We start from the raw sequence: 17,510 nt of genomic DNA, 5'->3' as shown, positions 1-17,510 counted from the left end.
TCTCTTAAAAAAAAAAAAAAAAAAAAAAAATCTTAAAAAAAAAAAAAGAACACAGGGGACCCTGGCCTGCAAGAGTCCAGGAGAAGCAAGATGGGTAGGTGGGCGCCATGAGGAGAAGCAGGCAGTGCTCAGAGCACAGGAATCAGAGAGGCATGAGCAGGCAGATGGCACTTGTGTGCTTACAACAGAGGGGAAGCTGTTGGTTTCCTGCCCCATGGGAAACGGCCCACATGGGAGGGAAGTCCTGGGCCTGCAGGGGAGGCCTGGCTCCCAGTGAGGTCACAAGGCCATCCTGAAACCTGGCCCACTCCCTCTCAACCTTGCCAACCAGAATCCGCTTCCTGCTCCCCACTTGCCAAGTGGCACCCATCTCTGTGGGGGTAGCAAGTCATCTGGACAGCCACAGCCTGGTGAGATCTGGCCTGCACCACAAGGCCCACTTTGCCACCAAACCCCTCCACCTCTTTGCCTTGGGCTCAACCAGGGAGACTGACTTCTTCCTATCAGGTATTTCCTTAGGATTAAGAGCCCCTAAATTAACTTGAGACGACATATCAAGCCGGGCTTACTAATAGCTTACGCTAGCTGGCAGAGGTAAGACAAAGAGAGTAAAAGCTGAGCAGGGGGCACACATGCGAGACAGTTCTGGGTGGGATGCTAAGGGGCTGATGGTGGTGAGGGTGGGGTTAACAAAAAGCACCCGGTTCAGAGAGCAAGGTGAAGGATCAAGTCCTCAAATCCAACCGTTTGCCTCTCAAAGAAACTAAGAGTTGGTCGTACCCTTAACTGGCCACATCCTGCCACGCTAGGGCAGCCCTGTACTTTCTTGATGATCGTCTCCAACTATCATGCAAAAGCCATAAGAAGCTGGGGAAGGGGTGGGGAGTGGGGAAGAGAGACTTCCATTAATAATATAGGATTGACAATTTACCTAGAAGGCCCCAGGCTTGCTATAAGCTATCACAGGCAGCCGGGGCTTTCCAGATCATGCTGCATTCCTCTGTGGATGGAACCCATCAAACACCCGCTCTGATTCTCTGGCCTCCTGCCCTTCTAGTAACCGCCGTTCACCTGGAACAAAGGGAGCTGGTTGCCTTGTGAGCTGAAGGAGGCCAGCAAATAGACGCCCCATCACACACCACACGGTACACCCAGGCCTTCAGCCAGCAACTGGAACCGAGCTCCGAGCGAGCTTCAATCTCCCCCGTAGCCATACTTGCCTCCTCTAGCTCTCCCCACTGCTTCCCAGATACTGCCCTGCCTGGCAATTCTCCTCTCATCTCTCTTGTACCTGTGGTAGGGCTGGTGGGCTGGCACTAGGCAGCCTCCTTGCAGCATGCAATCCTGCAGTGCCGAGGCTGACCAGCCAACACTTGCTCACTGCCCTCTGTGAGGCAGTGACTGCACCTGAGACTGGGCTTCTGTCAGTGATGGCCCTGGTGTGCAGGCTGGACCGAGGAAATGAGGCAGGGCCTGTCTTTCTGCTCCCTGGCACTTCCTGGACAGCCCCCTCCTTCCCTTCCACTCTATTTGGGGCAGAGGCAACCCCTACCCCCACCCCACCCGGTCAGGGCCAGCCCTGTGGTTTTTTCTCAGTCCCTCCCAGGACATTCTGCCAGCCCTCCGATGATCTGGTGAGTGCCCAACTCCTCACAGTCATGTTTGGTCTGTTCAAATGGCTTGAGGTTTTCTGTTTTCTGCAGCAGAACCATGCCTGACATCGTATCCCTTTTTGTAGGTTTATGTCTACTTCTCAATTGCGAAATCACCTGGTTTTCCACTAACATTTCCAAACGCTTCCCGGAAGAATGCCTCTGGAGTGACTGGTGATTGTGGTCACTACGGTGGAATCTTTGGTATTCCCTCTTCTGAGAGGCGTCAAGGGATCAATTATCCTTCTCAACATTTTTAAACCTTCTGGCCGTATTTCAGGGTTTCCCCGTGAAGGCTCTGCGAGCACCCCCAAGGTGTGGGAGCTTTGACAAGGTGTAGAGAGAAACCTAAGGGAAGGAGCCTATAAAGGTCTCTGGTTCTGAGAGGGGAGCATTCATTTTCAGAGTCTCCCTCACAGCCAAGGCACTTAGCTGACCCCATTCCTGTCACATTTTAAAACTCCAAACACAAATCAAGGTTGAGGAAGTACATTTTTATTTCTGGGGAATGACTTGATTATTCCTTGTCCTTTGGAAGCAAAGGTTGATTCCTCAACGACATAAAGGGATTACTCATTTGCCTCATAGAGGGAAAATCACTTGGGTCTCTTTACTCTGCCTGAGAATTCCCATGTACGGCATTTTCTTTTCCCTCCTCCCCACCTCATTATTTTCTATATGATTTTTATTCAGAAAATAACATTTTAAAAAATACTTTGAAATAGAGGTATTTTTGCTTTTAAATATTAGGCTGACATTATCTCTTCTTCCAGCTTCACGCACTGGGAGGAATTCATTTCAATGCCAAAGTTAGTTTAAAGAGCTGGTCTGGCCATCTTTCTAAAAATCATGCCTTCGTCTAAAAGGGGGTGCCGCCCCCTAGAAAATTACTAGCCACAGGAACTGCAGGAGTGTGTTGCATCCCTGAGCTGTTTAGGGGGACCAAGAGGTTAAGAACTGTTGCTACAAAACACAGTGATTCCCAACCCCCTTGGAGCTGAGAGTCTCTCTTGGGCAGGTCCCAACACATCCCGCTCTATGGAAACATTTTCAAACAATCCAGGCTGCCATCAGTCCTGGGGCTAAGATTTGTCTGTGCTTTGTGTGTGTGTGTTTGCATCTTTCTTTCTTTATTCATTCATTTATTTTTACATGCAGCCTTTCCTGTAGGGATTCTAATGCGGTCAGCTTTGGAGAAATTAAATCAGTCTCCCAGTGCTTCTGGTTCTACCGTGTCAAGGAGCTGGTCCCCCCTGGTGTTCCCTAATCTGGCAGAAATGACTGGAAATCTGGGCCTCGCTTCAAGATCCCCAGACCCAGTAGGAAGAATGACACACTTCCAACTGACTGACCTGTTCGCTGCTGGGCTAATGGATTCCTTCGTCAGAGGTGCCCTAGCATTTTTGGAAAATCAGGAGTTCAGAAAATGAATGCATCGTTTAAAGCCATGACTCTTGTTCTTTCCTCCTTTATCTGCGGGTCCATCTTTTTGCTTGTGTGAGTTATCTGTGCAAGAATTCTTGTGAGACCTGCCATCCAGCTTCTTCGTGAGATCGGAAGTATAGGCTATATAATCATGTGAAGACAGTTATATAGTGCAATGGGTTTATATGGAAGCCCTACTGCATGGCGGTTAAGAGGAGAGGCTCTGGAGTTGGGTAGACAAATTATGTAACTGCTCTGTGCCTTGGTTTCCTCATCTGTACAACAGGTGTAGGGAGGGTACCTACCTTCCATTAGATAATTCACGTAAAAAGACTAGAACACAGGCAGGTCTATCGTGTGCAGTCAGGAAAGGATAGCTACTTTTCATGTGATCAGCACAAAAGGCACGGGGAGAAGAAATAGCAGGCAATTGCATTCTTACAGACAACAGTCTAAATTCTTAAAACTAGTCCCTAGATGATCATTTTGTCTTAAGGAAACTTATCTTTGCTTAAGTTTTTGAGACTACATGCAATTCTCAAGACATGTATATTTAAGAAAAATCTATTAGAATGAAGTGGGCGTCCCTTACAGCAAAACCTATAATTGGAATATTTACACATGTTTGTGAGGGGTGAGCAACCTCCTTTTAAAAATCATCTCTCTCCTTCTGTTCCCGTAAGTAACATACTAACAGGGCATCTAAAAGTATGAAGTCACTACTGCGAGTCATGGCATAGTCTATGGTTAAAAAAAAAAAACTGCACTGTTCTCTTTTCAAGACTAATAGGGGAACTGTCCTATTTCCTCAAACTGTAAAAATGTCTGTGCCTAGAATCTCACAAGAGACCCATTAATGCCAGTCTTCAAATACATTAAGAATCCGATCATATCCCTCAGGTATGTCTGAGCAAAAGAATTCCCGCCAACTATGGGCACATAGGAAGAATGGTCACTGTTGGTAGGGAGAGATTAACTGGAAAATTCAAATACCTGATTTTTTTTTTTTAAATTTTATTTTATTATATTGTGTTAATCACCATACAGTACATCCCCAGATTCCGATGTAAATTGATGCTTCATTAGTTGCGTATAACACCCAGTGCACCATGCAATACGTGCCCTCCCTACTACCCATCACCAGGCTATCCCCTTCCCCCACCCCCTCCCCTCTGAAGTCCTCAGTTTGCCTCTCACAGTCCATAGTCTCTCATGTTTCATTCCCCCCTCTGATTACCCCCCTTTTCTTTATCCCTTTCTTCCCCTACCGATCCTCCTAGTTCTTATGTTCCATAGATGAGAGAAATCATATGATAATTGTCTTTCTCTGCTTGACTTATTTCACTTAGCATTATCTCCTCCAGTGCCGTCCATGTTGCAGCAAATGTTGAGAATTCGTTCTTTCTGATAGCTGAGTAATATTCCATTGTATATATGGACCACAGCTTCTTAATCCAGTCATCTGTTGAAGGGCATCTCGGCTCCTTCCATGATTTGGCTATTGTGGACAATGCAGCTATGAACATTGGGGTGCATATGGCCCTTCTCTTTACTACGTCTGTATCTTTGGGGTAAACACCCAGTAGTGCAATGGCTGGGTCATAGGGTAGTTCAATTTTTAACTTTTTAAGGGACCTCCACACTGTTTTCCAGAGCAAATACCTGATTTTTAACCACAGGCTGATTATCAAATTGCTGACCGGGTTTAGCATAAAAGATATTTTTATGAGAACAATTAATGTTGTGTAATTTCACCTGGAGGGAGAAAAAAGATTTGCCCGAAGCATCTAGAATTTTATAAAACTATAATGTCAATTTGTTTTATATGAAAAAGGAAAACAGAAATAAAAGATAAGGCTATCACCACCAACACAAACATCAAGTTTAAGTGTAAGGTAACTAGACATTCAAATTAGGTAGAACATCTCTGTTTTTAATGGAACAATTAAAAATCCCATTTAAACTTTTGTGGCAAACAGTGACCAATCCTGAGGGGGGAGAAAAAACCTTCTTGCCTTCCGATGAGCATGGTATATTTAAGAAATTGAGTGTCATTTTCAAATGACCTCAGAGATTATAACAAAACTTTACCCAGACATTTTTAAATCATAATTCTTGATACAAAAAACTTCTATTTGTAACTAGGGAAATGTTTTAGGAGAATGGGAAAGAAGCTTTTTTCATGAAACCAGAGAGTAGATTTACGCCCTCGGAAATTCTGGGGCAGGGGGAAGCATGATCTAACAGCTCCTCGGAGAAGTGTCTGCGTGAGCTCACGGATGCAACTACAGTAATAGGATGGGAGCCACTGGATGCGAGACACCGCCTGGTAACTCCCTGGCTGGGAAGTTCGGTGGGATGAGAACGATTTTTGCGGTTGGGAGACATGACTGCACATAAACGTGGTTTTCATCATATGAAATCACCAAATTGCTCTGTTGGACATCTGATTGTTTCCATGGCATACTGAGGAGTTATGAAATCAGGAACACATCCAACTTCTCAACATGGCTATGGATTAAAAGAAGCCCGTGTTCAAATGAATTCTAACCCACAGCTGTGGTTCGTACTGAGTTTTAAGGACAGAGGGAAAAACAATTAAGGACATTTAGAATCGCTGTTGACTGAAGATCAATACTGTCCTATTCATAAAATGGTTGGATTTAGACATCAAAGCCCTTTTAGCAATAATTTGTTACTCTGACACATTCCAAGTGGTCTTACTCTGCAAAATAGGTAACAAGGAATAATAAAAATAGAAAACATTTTCGTGCACTTTTAAATTCCACAAATATACAGTAAAGTGAAACATTATGGGATGTTCTTTCTCCTTTGTTTTCAGGGAAAAGCCAAGCCTGTATTCACCTTAGCCCAGCAGAGACTTACGTCGTATCCGCTGTTGCGGATCCCGCGCCGGGGTCGCTCTCGAGTCACCAGAAGGTCCATCTCTGTTTCCCCCGGACTCGGGCTGTTCAGAGACTGCCGGCTTCGGTACACAGAATTCTTCATCTGTTGCCTGAAGAAAATTCAACAACTGTTATGATGCAGCAAATGCCCTGACAGATGGAATTCTCCACTGATCCAAACTACAGGCAACCAATGAAGGGTCTGGATTTGCCTTGCAGATCTCAGGATTCGTGCGATTTCTTCTCTGGCCGTCAGAGGCCAGAGGAATAGTAGAATAAAAGTTTGCTTTTTTGGGGGGGGCGCCTGGGTCACAGTGGTTAAGCGTCTGCCTTTGGCTCAGGGCGTGATCCCGGCGTTATGGGATCGAGCCCCACATCAGGCTCTTCCGCTATGAGCCTGCTTCTTCCTCTCCCACTCCCCCTGCTTGTGTTCCCTCTCTCACTGGTTGTCTCTATCTCTGTCGAATAAATAAATAAAATATTTTTTTAAAAAAAAGTTTGCTTTTTTTTTTTTTTTTCCCCCCAGATGCTGCAACCATTTGGCTTAATTGTAAATACTCTTCTTACGGAAACCAGGTAATGATAATCAATTGCAACGCTGCAACTTCGCTGAAATTCTGCCGCTGGGAAGGCCAGGGGCTCTCCCTTGACCTCTAAACTTGCTTTTGTTGACTGTTGACTCAGCAGCCTGCTGTTCCTTTTAATCTTTCTGATTTCACACACAGGGTTCTATGACGTGTTAATAAACCCTGTGGCTAATGGGCCACTTAATACTGTGACTGTTGATAGATTTTCTTTTCTACCTTCCCCACAGGGGATTTCTTTCTGGGCTAAGGAGCCAAGAACCAAGAGGAAGTTTGGAGCTCATCCACCCATCCATCCGTCCATCCATCCAATATTTACCGAGTGCCTACCACGTGCCAGGCACTATGGAAGATGGTAAGATCCACAGTGAACAAGACAGACATGGCCCTGCTCTCCTGGCTCCCATTCCAATGAGGAAGACAGACAATTCACATGATTATTTCAGAGGATGATGAGTGCTAATATGAAAAATAAGATGTGGGGCGCCTGGGTGGCACAGCAGTTAAGCGTCTGCCTTCAGCTCAGGGCGTGATCCCGGTGTTATGGGATCGAGCCCCACATCAGGCTCCTCTGCTGTGAGCCTGCTTCTTCCTCTCCCACTCCCCCTGCTTGTGTTCCCTCTCTCGCTGGCTGTCACTATCTCTGTCAAATAAATAAATATATAAAAATCTTAAAAAAAAAAAAAAAAGAAAAATAAGATGTGACGGAGCATGGCTGAAATGGGGGACAACTGCAGATAGGATGCTTCAGGAAGGCCCCTCTAGAGAGGAGACAGTTCAGCTGAGACTCAAAGAGAGCCAGTCACATGTCAATCTTGCACAGAACATTCTAAGCCCAGGGAGTAGCACGTTGAGAAGCTCCACTCAGCTCCCTTAGGAAAGACATACATTTGTCACCACTGTTTACACTTGCCATAAGAGGAATCTTTTTGAGGAGGAAGAAAGAAACAGGAACATAGTGAGGCTTGTGGCTGCACTCTTCTCCTTCCACACGAGGCAACTCTTACAAGTGGGGAGTGAGGCCCAGTGGGGAGAGGTGGTTTCACACGGCACTGCAGAGCGCCAAAGATGGCTACTTCCCTCCCGTCCAACAGTATGTTTCTCTGTGAATAACTGCTGTTTCAGAGCATCTGTCTTCAGAGAATTCCCCCCAAATAGCACTTGTTTTAAGTCTCCATCCTAAGATTCTATCCATTCATAGGTTGAAGGTGAAGAGGTTATATTATTTACTCCCAGTGACTATGTGGGAAGCCAGAAACCTGGCAGGTAGACATATACACACCTTTTCATGTTCACACACCCGGTTAGTCATAGCATGACAGTCATACGCTGTTAGCTTAGAACAGACATTAGAACCCCCAAGGCAAAACACTACCCTTGCAATTAGCCTGGGGAATAAAATAGACACTATTAGACCTACCCCCTCACCATGAGGAACTTACACCTGTTTAGACAGCCTCTGTGATCTCTGTTTGCCTGATACCCAGGATAACCTTCTTTTGGTAGGAGCACTCTAATGTCCATTGAGCGCTACCCTTCCTGCAGGAGTTGGCCTGGAGAATCAAGCATCACATCCCCATGGCCACAATGATTGGTCAGAGAATGGGCACAGGAGTTGGTCCCAATGAGACTGAGTCTCAGGGCTTTCGCTAGAGCAACCAGGAAAGAGGCATTCTCTTGGCCTTGAAGTTTCTGAGAAGATAGGATATAGGCAGGGAGTTGCTGGCAGCCAGTTTGCCACTATGGGGTAAGAGCCTGAAGAGGAACCAGGAGAATGATGAGAGAACAAGCTAAACAAGGGGGACATTGTATGAACCCTTGGATCTAGTCATGCCTGAAGCCTTGACCTTTCATGTTCAATGACAAATTCTCATTTTATTTAATCAGTTTTTTCTGGATTGCTATCATTTGCAACCCAAAGAATCCTGACTAATATAGGAGCTTAAGCCTAATATTTTAAACTCTGCCCTATGGTTATCTGCAATTAGAAGCTTCCTTTAGGAATGGAGCACAACCTTGTGAAACAGAGTGATTCACACTTTAAGGAAGACCCCAAAGAATTCTCATCCTTGACCTAATTACAGATCACTTTTTGAAAAAGCAGACTTCACAACTGTCCTGAGATTGCCAATTAACCCATTTAGAAAAGATTTACTAATAAGGGTGGTGGGGGAGTAAACACTAGGATTAGCAATTGACATTTAAGCAGGCTATTTTGGAAATACTAGGAATATAATAGCAAGATTGTGTGTGCCCTTTCAAGAACCACAAATGTGGGTGAGAACTTAGACATCGGGGTGCACTCCAGTCTCCTTTTACATAGAAGACAATGTTCCATTATGATATCCAGCTTAAAGGCTGCTACTTAACATGGATCTCAATGGACCAGACCACCCATGTGTGCCTGGTATGTAAGCAACTACTTAGAAATAAATAAAGCTCTTGGGTAGAGGAATTGTTTATTTTAATCAAATAGAGTTCCACTAGGTATATTCATTTCTTGGGGGCATTTTGCTATATTCTTTAAAAGTTAATACATTTTGAAACTTGCAAACTTGAAAAGTTTTTTTTTTAACCTCTGAAAATATTGCTGTGTAGATAGCGATAAATTTTATTTTCACTTTCAGGGGCTTTTTAACCCCAGGATAGTTTAAGAAAGTAGTTCCCAAACTGTGTTCTACGGAAACTTAGGGTTCCATATAGATGAAATGTAGCCACCAAGGAGGAGCAGCTCGGCTTCCATCAAAGCAACTCCACCTTTATTAGTTACTGCCTTAGGTTGGGTTCCCCTGGAAGCAGGCTCTGCGATGATTTGAGTACAAGTGGTTTACCTGGGAAAGGGTTCCAGGAAGCACAGGTTAGGAAGCAGAAAAATGAGAGAGAAAAGGGAAGGAGGCCAATAGAGGGTATGAGATAGAGCAGATTAGTATTTTGGGCAACTGGGGCTCAAACTTACTGGAGAAGTACGGGGAATAGTGGTGTTAAAATGTAGGTTTTACTTTTTTTAGGTATGGCCAAGACCAACAGATCAGGAGGCGGCTGCCATGGAAGAGATAGCTTGTTACACTCACAATTCCAAGAGGAAGGGGCCTGCCCCGGGACGCCACATGGGGAAGCAACAGGGTCAGTCACAAGGCAGTAGCAGTGAAGGGAAAACGAGGGCAAGAGGCTTTCTTGCGGTTTCTTGGGGGAAGGAACAGGCAAGGCAGGGTAAACAGGCTTCAGCTTGGATTGCTGGAATCAGTCCAGCAGCCTCTGGGGCAGAGGGGCTGTTCCTAGCTGTGTGGTCCCAACCTGCAGGTGATTAAGGCAGGGGGACTGGAGCCTGGAGTGGGAGAGCCCTGTGTGAAGGAGGTGGTTGGGGCATGGGCTCTGGCTTGTTTGGTTCACATATAAGAGGTGAGCTTGTAGGCGAGCCCCGTACTGCCTCTAGGAATTGGCTAGACGGCCCTGGGAGGGGCGTTTCTCTAGAGTCGGCCAGGCCCCAGATGTCAAAGCATCCAACAGAAGCTAGAAAATGTTGTTATTATGACAGCGTAGCTTACATCTCGGAGTTCTCCCACCAGGGTGTTTACCTCTCCACTCCCATCTGCCATTGACCGAAGGTGCTCCAGAGCACGTTAATGACGCCTCGCTTCGGGCGGCGGCTGCCGAGAAAAAGCCTCAGGGGCAGTCACAGTGCCTGCAGGAAGCAGGACGCTGCTGGGTGCGGGGTGCATGGGGGGGGCAGTGGGAGCCGAGGGAATCTATGGGGAGGGGGTCCTGCCAAATCGTCCTCAGTTACATGACGACGTCCTTTGTGCCTCTGGGTAAGAGTTTATAACATAAAAATGGGGGTGTTCTTCTGACTTTAAAGAAAAACCTGTGAAGACTCTTTTAAAAGACGTGGGGAGGGGCGCCTGGGTGGCACAGCGGTTAAGCGTCTGCCTTCGGCTCAGGGCGTGATCCCGGCGTGTGGGATCGAGCCCCACATCAGGCTCCTCCGCTATGAGCCTGCTTCTTCCTCTCCCACTCCCCCTGCTTGTGTTCCCTCTCTCAATGGCTGTCTCTATCTCTGTCAAATAAATAAAATCTTTAAAAAAAAAATAAAATAAAATAAAAGACGTGGGGAANCCCCTGCTTGTGTTCCCTCTCTCAATGGCTGTCTCTATCTCTGTCAAATAAATAAAATCTTTAAAAAAAAAATAAAATAAAATAAAAGACGTGGGGAATGGGGTGCCTGGGTGGCGCAGTTGTTAAGCGTCTGCCTTCGGCTCAGGGCGTGATCCCGGCGTTCTGGGATCGAGCCCCACATCGGGCTTCTCCACTGGGAGCCTGCTTCTTCCTCTCCCACTCCCCCTGCTTGTGTTCCCTCTCTCGCTGGCTGTCTTTCTCTGTCAAAATAAATAAAATCTTTAAAAAAATAAATAAAATAAAAGATGTGGGGAATGAGTCAACATTTGGAACTTAAACGTTGTCTTTGATTTTATCTAATTTAGGTCTCGGGGTAAAGTCCTGGTTACTGATGCTGCCCCTGGCCTGGAGAATGAGCCCCTCACACGTGCCTCGCCGTGGCAAGGTCACCGAGAGCAGAAACTCCGCAGAGCTGAGCTGTGAGCAGCAATTAGCGGGTAACTCCAGCGTGTGAGCACAGACACCACACGCTCGGCGGCAGCCTCTGGAGTCAACGGCTGTGTGTGGCAGGAATGACACCTCAGAGCTTACCAAGTCACGGTCCCTTTGTTTCTCTGTGACACCTTCCCTTCCCAACCCCGTCCCTTGCTGATCTCATCTCCATTCTTACCCCCACCTCACCCAGTTTGTGGTCTTCCATAGTTTCCCCTTCACTGGCTGAGCAAATTTTAACATTATTTTTAGTGTCATTCAATCATTTCTTCCACAGACATTCATGGAGAATGGACTACACGTTTACAGTATCCGCGGGCCAGCGAAGGGCCTTGAGGATCCGGCCTGAACTTCTGATGGGCAGTGGGGATGCATCTCTATGGGGAAAGAAAGTTGTGTCCATTCTCCTTATAAAAAGCTTCAACCGAAATTTTTTATTTTATTTTCCCAAATAACTTCCAAGATAAGTTCCTCTTATTTGCATATGATCTTTGACTCATTTTCCAAGTGCAAGCAGGAGACCCAGGAAAAACAACTCCCTGCCTCAGTCTATAAAAGACTGCTGAACTAAAAAGTCCCCAAGTGTGGCATAAAAGCTAAAGAAACCGCCAGCCTTCCTACAGTTTCTCTTTGTTCTACAGTTATCAACATGGTGACACATGCATTGTGACCCCGGTCAAAGTGTGATTTTTAGATCACTAGCTTATCAGAGCCATCGAGTCAAATTAGAAGCATGGTAAATGAAGCACTGGTTTAGAATTCCCTCTTTATTAAAAATAAATTATGCCAATTCCATTAATAAAATTCAGCCCCACCTCCCAGCTTGATTTTGTGGCTTCCATCCAAGCCTGTGAACAAACGGCTGCTCGGGCCAGGAGCTGTCCTGTCTCACCCCGTTTGCAGAGGACGCCCCTGCCAATACGATGTACGGGGTGGATGGGAGAGCTGGCGTGCCCAACGCCAAGGGGCTGCTGCCAAGGAGCATGTGTATTCGAAAGGGATGTTCTCAAACCACGACAATGCTTCCAAGGACGTGCTTTAGGGTGGGGTGGAAAAGAAGAAAGATGGTCACGTTTAGGGGATGGGGATGGTCACGTTTACTAGCCTCTTCCCTTTTACCCAGTAGCTGAGGTCACCTTCTGCTTAGCAACAAAGCTTGGGATAATTCCACGGTGCCTGGGGATCAGTCGGCTAAGTGTCCAACTCCAAATTTCAGCTTTGGTCTCAGGGTTGTGGGATTGAGCCCCGCGTGAAGCCCCGCGTCCGGCTCTGTGCTCAGTGGGGATTCTGCTTGAGATTCTCTCTCTCCCTCTGTCCCTCCCCCTGCGCACTCTTTCTCTCAAATAAATAAATACATCTTTAAAAAAAAAAAAAAAACCTTGGGGATGATATCAGTTCAAAGTGCTGGGCCTGACCCTCCCTCTGAGGCCAGAGACCATCACACTGCAAACACCCATTGCACTTGTGAGTAACAAACTTCTGGGGTAGTTATCTTTTTCTCTGCCATCAGACCTGAGGTCCCACGAGAGCAGTGACGGGGCTGTCTTACTTACCACAAAATGCTGCGTGAGTGGACTGGACGAATGAATGTGTAAGATGAAGCATACATGACCGCAAGACCATTCAGCAGCTTGCACTCTGCCTCATACATAGCAGGTGACAATCAATGTCAAATAAATGAACAAATCGATGAATTAAAGAGGTGAACCCAGCACAGAGCTCCGAGCAGCTGTGCAGTATGTACTTACTACAGCTGCATGAGAACGTGAGGCATGAAATTTGCATTTCTTATGCAAGAGCCATGAATTAATTGAAAAATACAATGTCCCTTGATCTGGAAGTTGCAAAAACCAGCTAGGTGATAATTGTATCTCCACCCAGCTCTGAAACAGCTATTGGTTTGGAAATATTATTGAGCTAAAGGACAATTATGGTTGTTTGCCCAAGTATTTTTTTTTAATGGCTTCAATTTTAAATGGCTTTTCTAAACTCATTTTGGAGCACCAGCTTGCACAGACCAGCATGCTCCAGATCAGCAGCCAGCAAAGATCACAGTCTAAGGTAACAGATTGAGGGACCAGGGCCGTGTTACCCAAGGCACCCTCTGCCCTCATCCCACTGAGGGTACAGGGACCATCAGAGAATCCCTTAGACACTGTACCTGTTTTTAGACTCAGCGAATGGGGCACACAGTTCTGGGTCTGGATCCAAAACGTGCTCGATTTCCTTTTGGGTTTTCTCATACATCTTTTTCCTTTCTGTCTGAGCCTTGTTTGTGTCCACTGGGGGGAAGTCGTAATACCCCTTCCTCTTGGCTTTGAGGCGTAGCTTGTTCCGATAGTGCTCGATGTCTGACTTCTGCTTCAGGGCTTTGTTCACCTGGGGGGAGAGAGAGAGGCTCAGGACCACATCCGACCAGGCACAGCCAACAGGTGGGAGGTTTTCATCAGATTACAATGCCTGCAGAAACTGTCCTAGGCTCCGCTTCTTGTCCTTTGAGCCAGCCACACCCACCTGTGTCCCATTCCAAGACCAGCCCACAATAGTGGGCCACAAACAATATGGAACCTGACACTCACCTAAGCCACTTGGACCTTCCATCAGGGGCTCCTTCTCCCTAGTCTACCCATGTCTGCTCAGGCCTTAGTGTTGGCTAATCCCACCTAAACCCATTTGGTTCCCCTGTCTGGGAGCTTCTGACTTGGAAGCCCAGCTGGATCCTCATGCCCACTTCTAGCTCCAGCCCTGAGGAACCCAATGGCCTCCCTGGCCATTTAGCTGATGCCCAGCTGGATAAGACAGCCGGTTCTTGAAGAGACTGAGTTGGGTTGAATGGAGGGAGAAGGTGGAGCAGACATCCTGTTCCCAAGGTCTCTCCACTCTACCAAACTGCATTTAAGAGCTTATTTTTGTCAATCTGTATCTTTCTTGAGAGACAGGTAATTTTGAAGCCTCGTATGGCCACTCTTGCCAGTCAGTGCCTACTGGATAGGGCAAAGCCAGCCAGTCGGGTCATATAGAAAAGAACATGGCCAACACACCTTCTGACCTGTCAAAGATACAAGCAGATGGCTACACTAAATAAATAACAAACAATGAGGATGTTACATCCAAGAATGGAGCTGACCAATGAAATCAGCCTGACACCTACTGGATGATACGGAGGACCATTAGTGCTGCTTGCAATCAGACTGGACTATATTAATATAACCATGTCTAGTGCTGTTATCATATTCTCTTTAAAATAAGCTTTAAAAGGGTTTTCTGTAATTCATAAACAAGATTCATCTAGTGATAAGATATAGATCAGCCTACAGGATGAGGCCCAAGGTTCACTAACACAAGGCCCCACCTTAGATGTTTTATGCCTACAGTATATTTTTTCTGACTTTTGCAAAGATCTCCCAACCCTTGGCCTTAATGATATTTTAGGCTGGCAGCATTTCACAGGTTTTAATTGTTCCCTCATTCTGCTTGCCACAAAGAAAACTAGTCAGGAGAAGAAGCTAGGATGACATCCTCTGAGCCAGGAATCCCATCTCTGGAATCTCTCCTTAAGCAACATTCCAAGAGAGCTTCAAAGTCAGAGATGAAAGTTAACGTCACCAGTCATCAGACATATCAGTATCAAGTCCTTGATGCCCACAAAAGGGCCCATCACTCCCGTGGTTATGCCAAAAATGCATAACTGCAATCTAATCATAAGAAAACATCAGACAAACCCAGACTGAGGGACACAGTCCGTGATAACTAGCTGGTATTTTTCAAAAGAGCAATGGTCATGAAAGACAAAGAATGGTCACAAAGGACTGTAGAACTGTCCCAGACTGGAGGACACATGACGAAATGCCATGTGGGATTCTGGCCCGGATCCTGGAATAGGAAAGGGACATTAGTGGGAAAACCAATGAAATTCAAATGAGATCTGTAGATCAGTCAATCATAGAGTATAGATGTTAATTTCCTGGGTTTGATAATTATTCTGTGGTTACGTAAGATGTTTACACTTGGGTTAGCTAGATAAAGAGCCGATGGGGTTCTCTGTACTGTTACCGCAACTCTTGGGTAAATCTAAAATTATTTCAGTGTAGTAAAACCTTTAAAAAGGTTTTAAAAGTCAAGCATGAAATTACTCAAATATAATAACCAGAACCAAAATTAAAACCACAAATTACCTGGAGGATTTGAACAATGGGCGATCAGTTTTCCAATCAATGGTATACCTACTCCACGAAGTCATTAACAAGGATCATCCCAAAGACAATAGCAACAACTGCAAATGTTTAAGATATAGGATATAAGGGTACCTGCGTGGCTCAGTTGGTTAAGTGTCTGCCTTCGGCTCAGGTCATGATCCCAGGGTCCTGGGATGGAGCCCTGCAACAGGCTCCCTGCTCAGCGGGGAGGAGCTGCCTTCTCCCTCCTCTGCCACTTTCTCTCTCTCAAATAAATAAATAAAATCTTAAAAAAAAGATATAAGATATAAAGTTGTCTGTAAAATATACATGAGTTTGATCAAAAGTCTGGGGAGGAAGTATAGAAATGAAAACAGGATATGTTAGGGTAGTGAGATTAGAGTGATTTTTCTTTTTTCTTCAGAACGTTCTATGTGGTTATTATGTTTTCTTTAAAATAATCTTTAAAAGAATTACCTATAATTCACAAAAGGAAAATTTATGGCTTTGGGGTTGTGGTTTCTTCACTGAAACAAGTCAACCATAAGAGAAGAGGAAGAAAATCATAAGACAATCTGCCTTAAATGCTACAAAGCAGCAAATTACAGAGAACGGTTCAGGGCTCTTTTCCAATCCAAATTCCAGCAAGGTCCATTCCTTTAACTACCAGAATGTAACAAGTATCCATTTCTGGACAGGCAAAATGCTCATCTGTTTTCCTTCTGGGACAGGGTGATGGGTCTGGCAGATAGAGGGAGTTGTATGTTGAATTTAGCTAAGATCTGGAATGTGCCCCCAGGACATTCATATCATGAAGCTGGAATGAAAAGATCCAGGCATGGCAGCCATTATCTCTGTCCATACTGGTCAGATATCCTAATCAAAAGCAGTTCCCAGTTTATTAGTGACAACCTCAGAGGCCTCTAATCATTGGGCTTGTGTGTCAGGTGGCAGACCTGTGCCTAAGGAAAGGTTCAGTGGGCCTGATGGGCTTTGAGAAGACATAAAGGCCCCCAAATTATAGAACTAAGGATGATAAATGATCAATGAATCCTTGCTCATTGGTTGACTAATTAGTAATAATAATAATAATAATGTATTGATTGTGTGCTAAGCACTTTTCCTAGTGTTTTACCTATATTATCTCATTTGATCCTCCCAATAGCCCTGGGCACGGCGGGGAGGAAGTGGTGCCCACTTCACCCCTGCCCTCTGAGCAGCCTCTGGGGAGCAGAGGAGGAGACTTCCTAGGGGGGAACCACCTCTCTCCCCTGAATCCAGAGCCTGCCCCTCCACTTACTGCAGGGTACCCCAGACCCCGGGGGACTGTGTGGTGGCAGTCACAGGGCTTCAGTTTGGGCAGCTGCCCACCTCCTACGTGCCCATCTACACTCGCAGTGTGGCCACACCCTTGGCTCCACTACTACACACATTCTGCCCCCAGTGCTCACCCCTTCAACCAGCCCAGTCTCCTGGGGGGCGGCTCCTGAAGACCAAGGTCCCCCAGGGTTGCTCGGGGATCGAGATGCTCTCTTCCAGGGGTGCCACTGGAAGTGTGGGTTAGCCACCCCCGGGATCTGGCAGCCTCCGCGCCAGGCTGATGACTCTCCTGGCACAGCCTGTGAGGCCCCCAGGGCAGGGGTGCTTTCCTCTCCTACCCACTCCTGCCACCGCTGGCTTGCTGGGAAACCTAGGTCAAGAGGACCAAGAGGTGTCTGTGGCCACAGCAGCCTTGAAACATGAGACATCAGCAGTGCTGAGAATCCACGATGTTTACTGGACTACCCCACACAGGCCTGGGGTCGGCCCAGGCACCGCCCTGGCCCTGATAGTCAGTCACGCCTCGCCTAGCCCCAGAGGCAAGACTGGAAGGAGTGGGGCTTTCCTTGGAGTAGTCCCTTCCCATCCCACTTTCTCTGGCCCGCTCAGTCCGTCTATCCTTCCTTCCTTCCATCTATCCATCACCATGTGTTGCTCCCCCTTCCTGGCTCTGGGCTGGGGGAGGGAGAACCTAATGGTGGCTCCAGGCTGAAGTCCTGTCCTCCCACATCTGCCTGGGAATGAGGTAGTGCCTTTTTGGGGAAAGGAAATCAAGACTCTACTTGGCTTTGGTGGTGGTACTGGGGAAGATAACAGTAAAGGAGCAGACCCCCCGGCCCCCGC

The 17,510-nt window shown here is 46.3% G+C and overlaps 1 protein-coding gene across 1 annotated transcript in view; it reads right to left on the bottom strand.

Moving 5' to 3' along the window:
* Window positions 1-17,510, bottom strand: part of KIAA1549L (KIAA1549 like) — a 266,547-nt gene that overhangs the window by 46,454 nt on the left and 202,583 nt on the right. Inside the window, exons 15-16 of the mRNA XM_034645358.1 lie at window positions 13,334-13,551; window positions 5,964-6,093 (exon numbers count right to left, since the gene is read on the bottom strand). Coding sequence (XP_034501249.1) covers window positions 5,964-6,093; window positions 13,334-13,551 — 348 coding nt within the window. The remainder of the gene's footprint in view (window positions 1-5,963; window positions 6,094-13,333; window positions 13,552-17,510) is intronic.

The sequence above is a fragment of the Ailuropoda melanoleuca genome, chromosome 16 (assembly GCF_002007445.2).
Source record: "Ailuropoda melanoleuca isolate Jingjing chromosome 16, ASM200744v2, whole genome shotgun sequence".
NCBI classification, from domain to species: Eukaryota; Metazoa; Chordata; class Mammalia; order Carnivora; family Ursidae; genus Ailuropoda; species Ailuropoda melanoleuca.
This window is presented reverse-complemented; position numbering and strand designations above follow the sequence as displayed.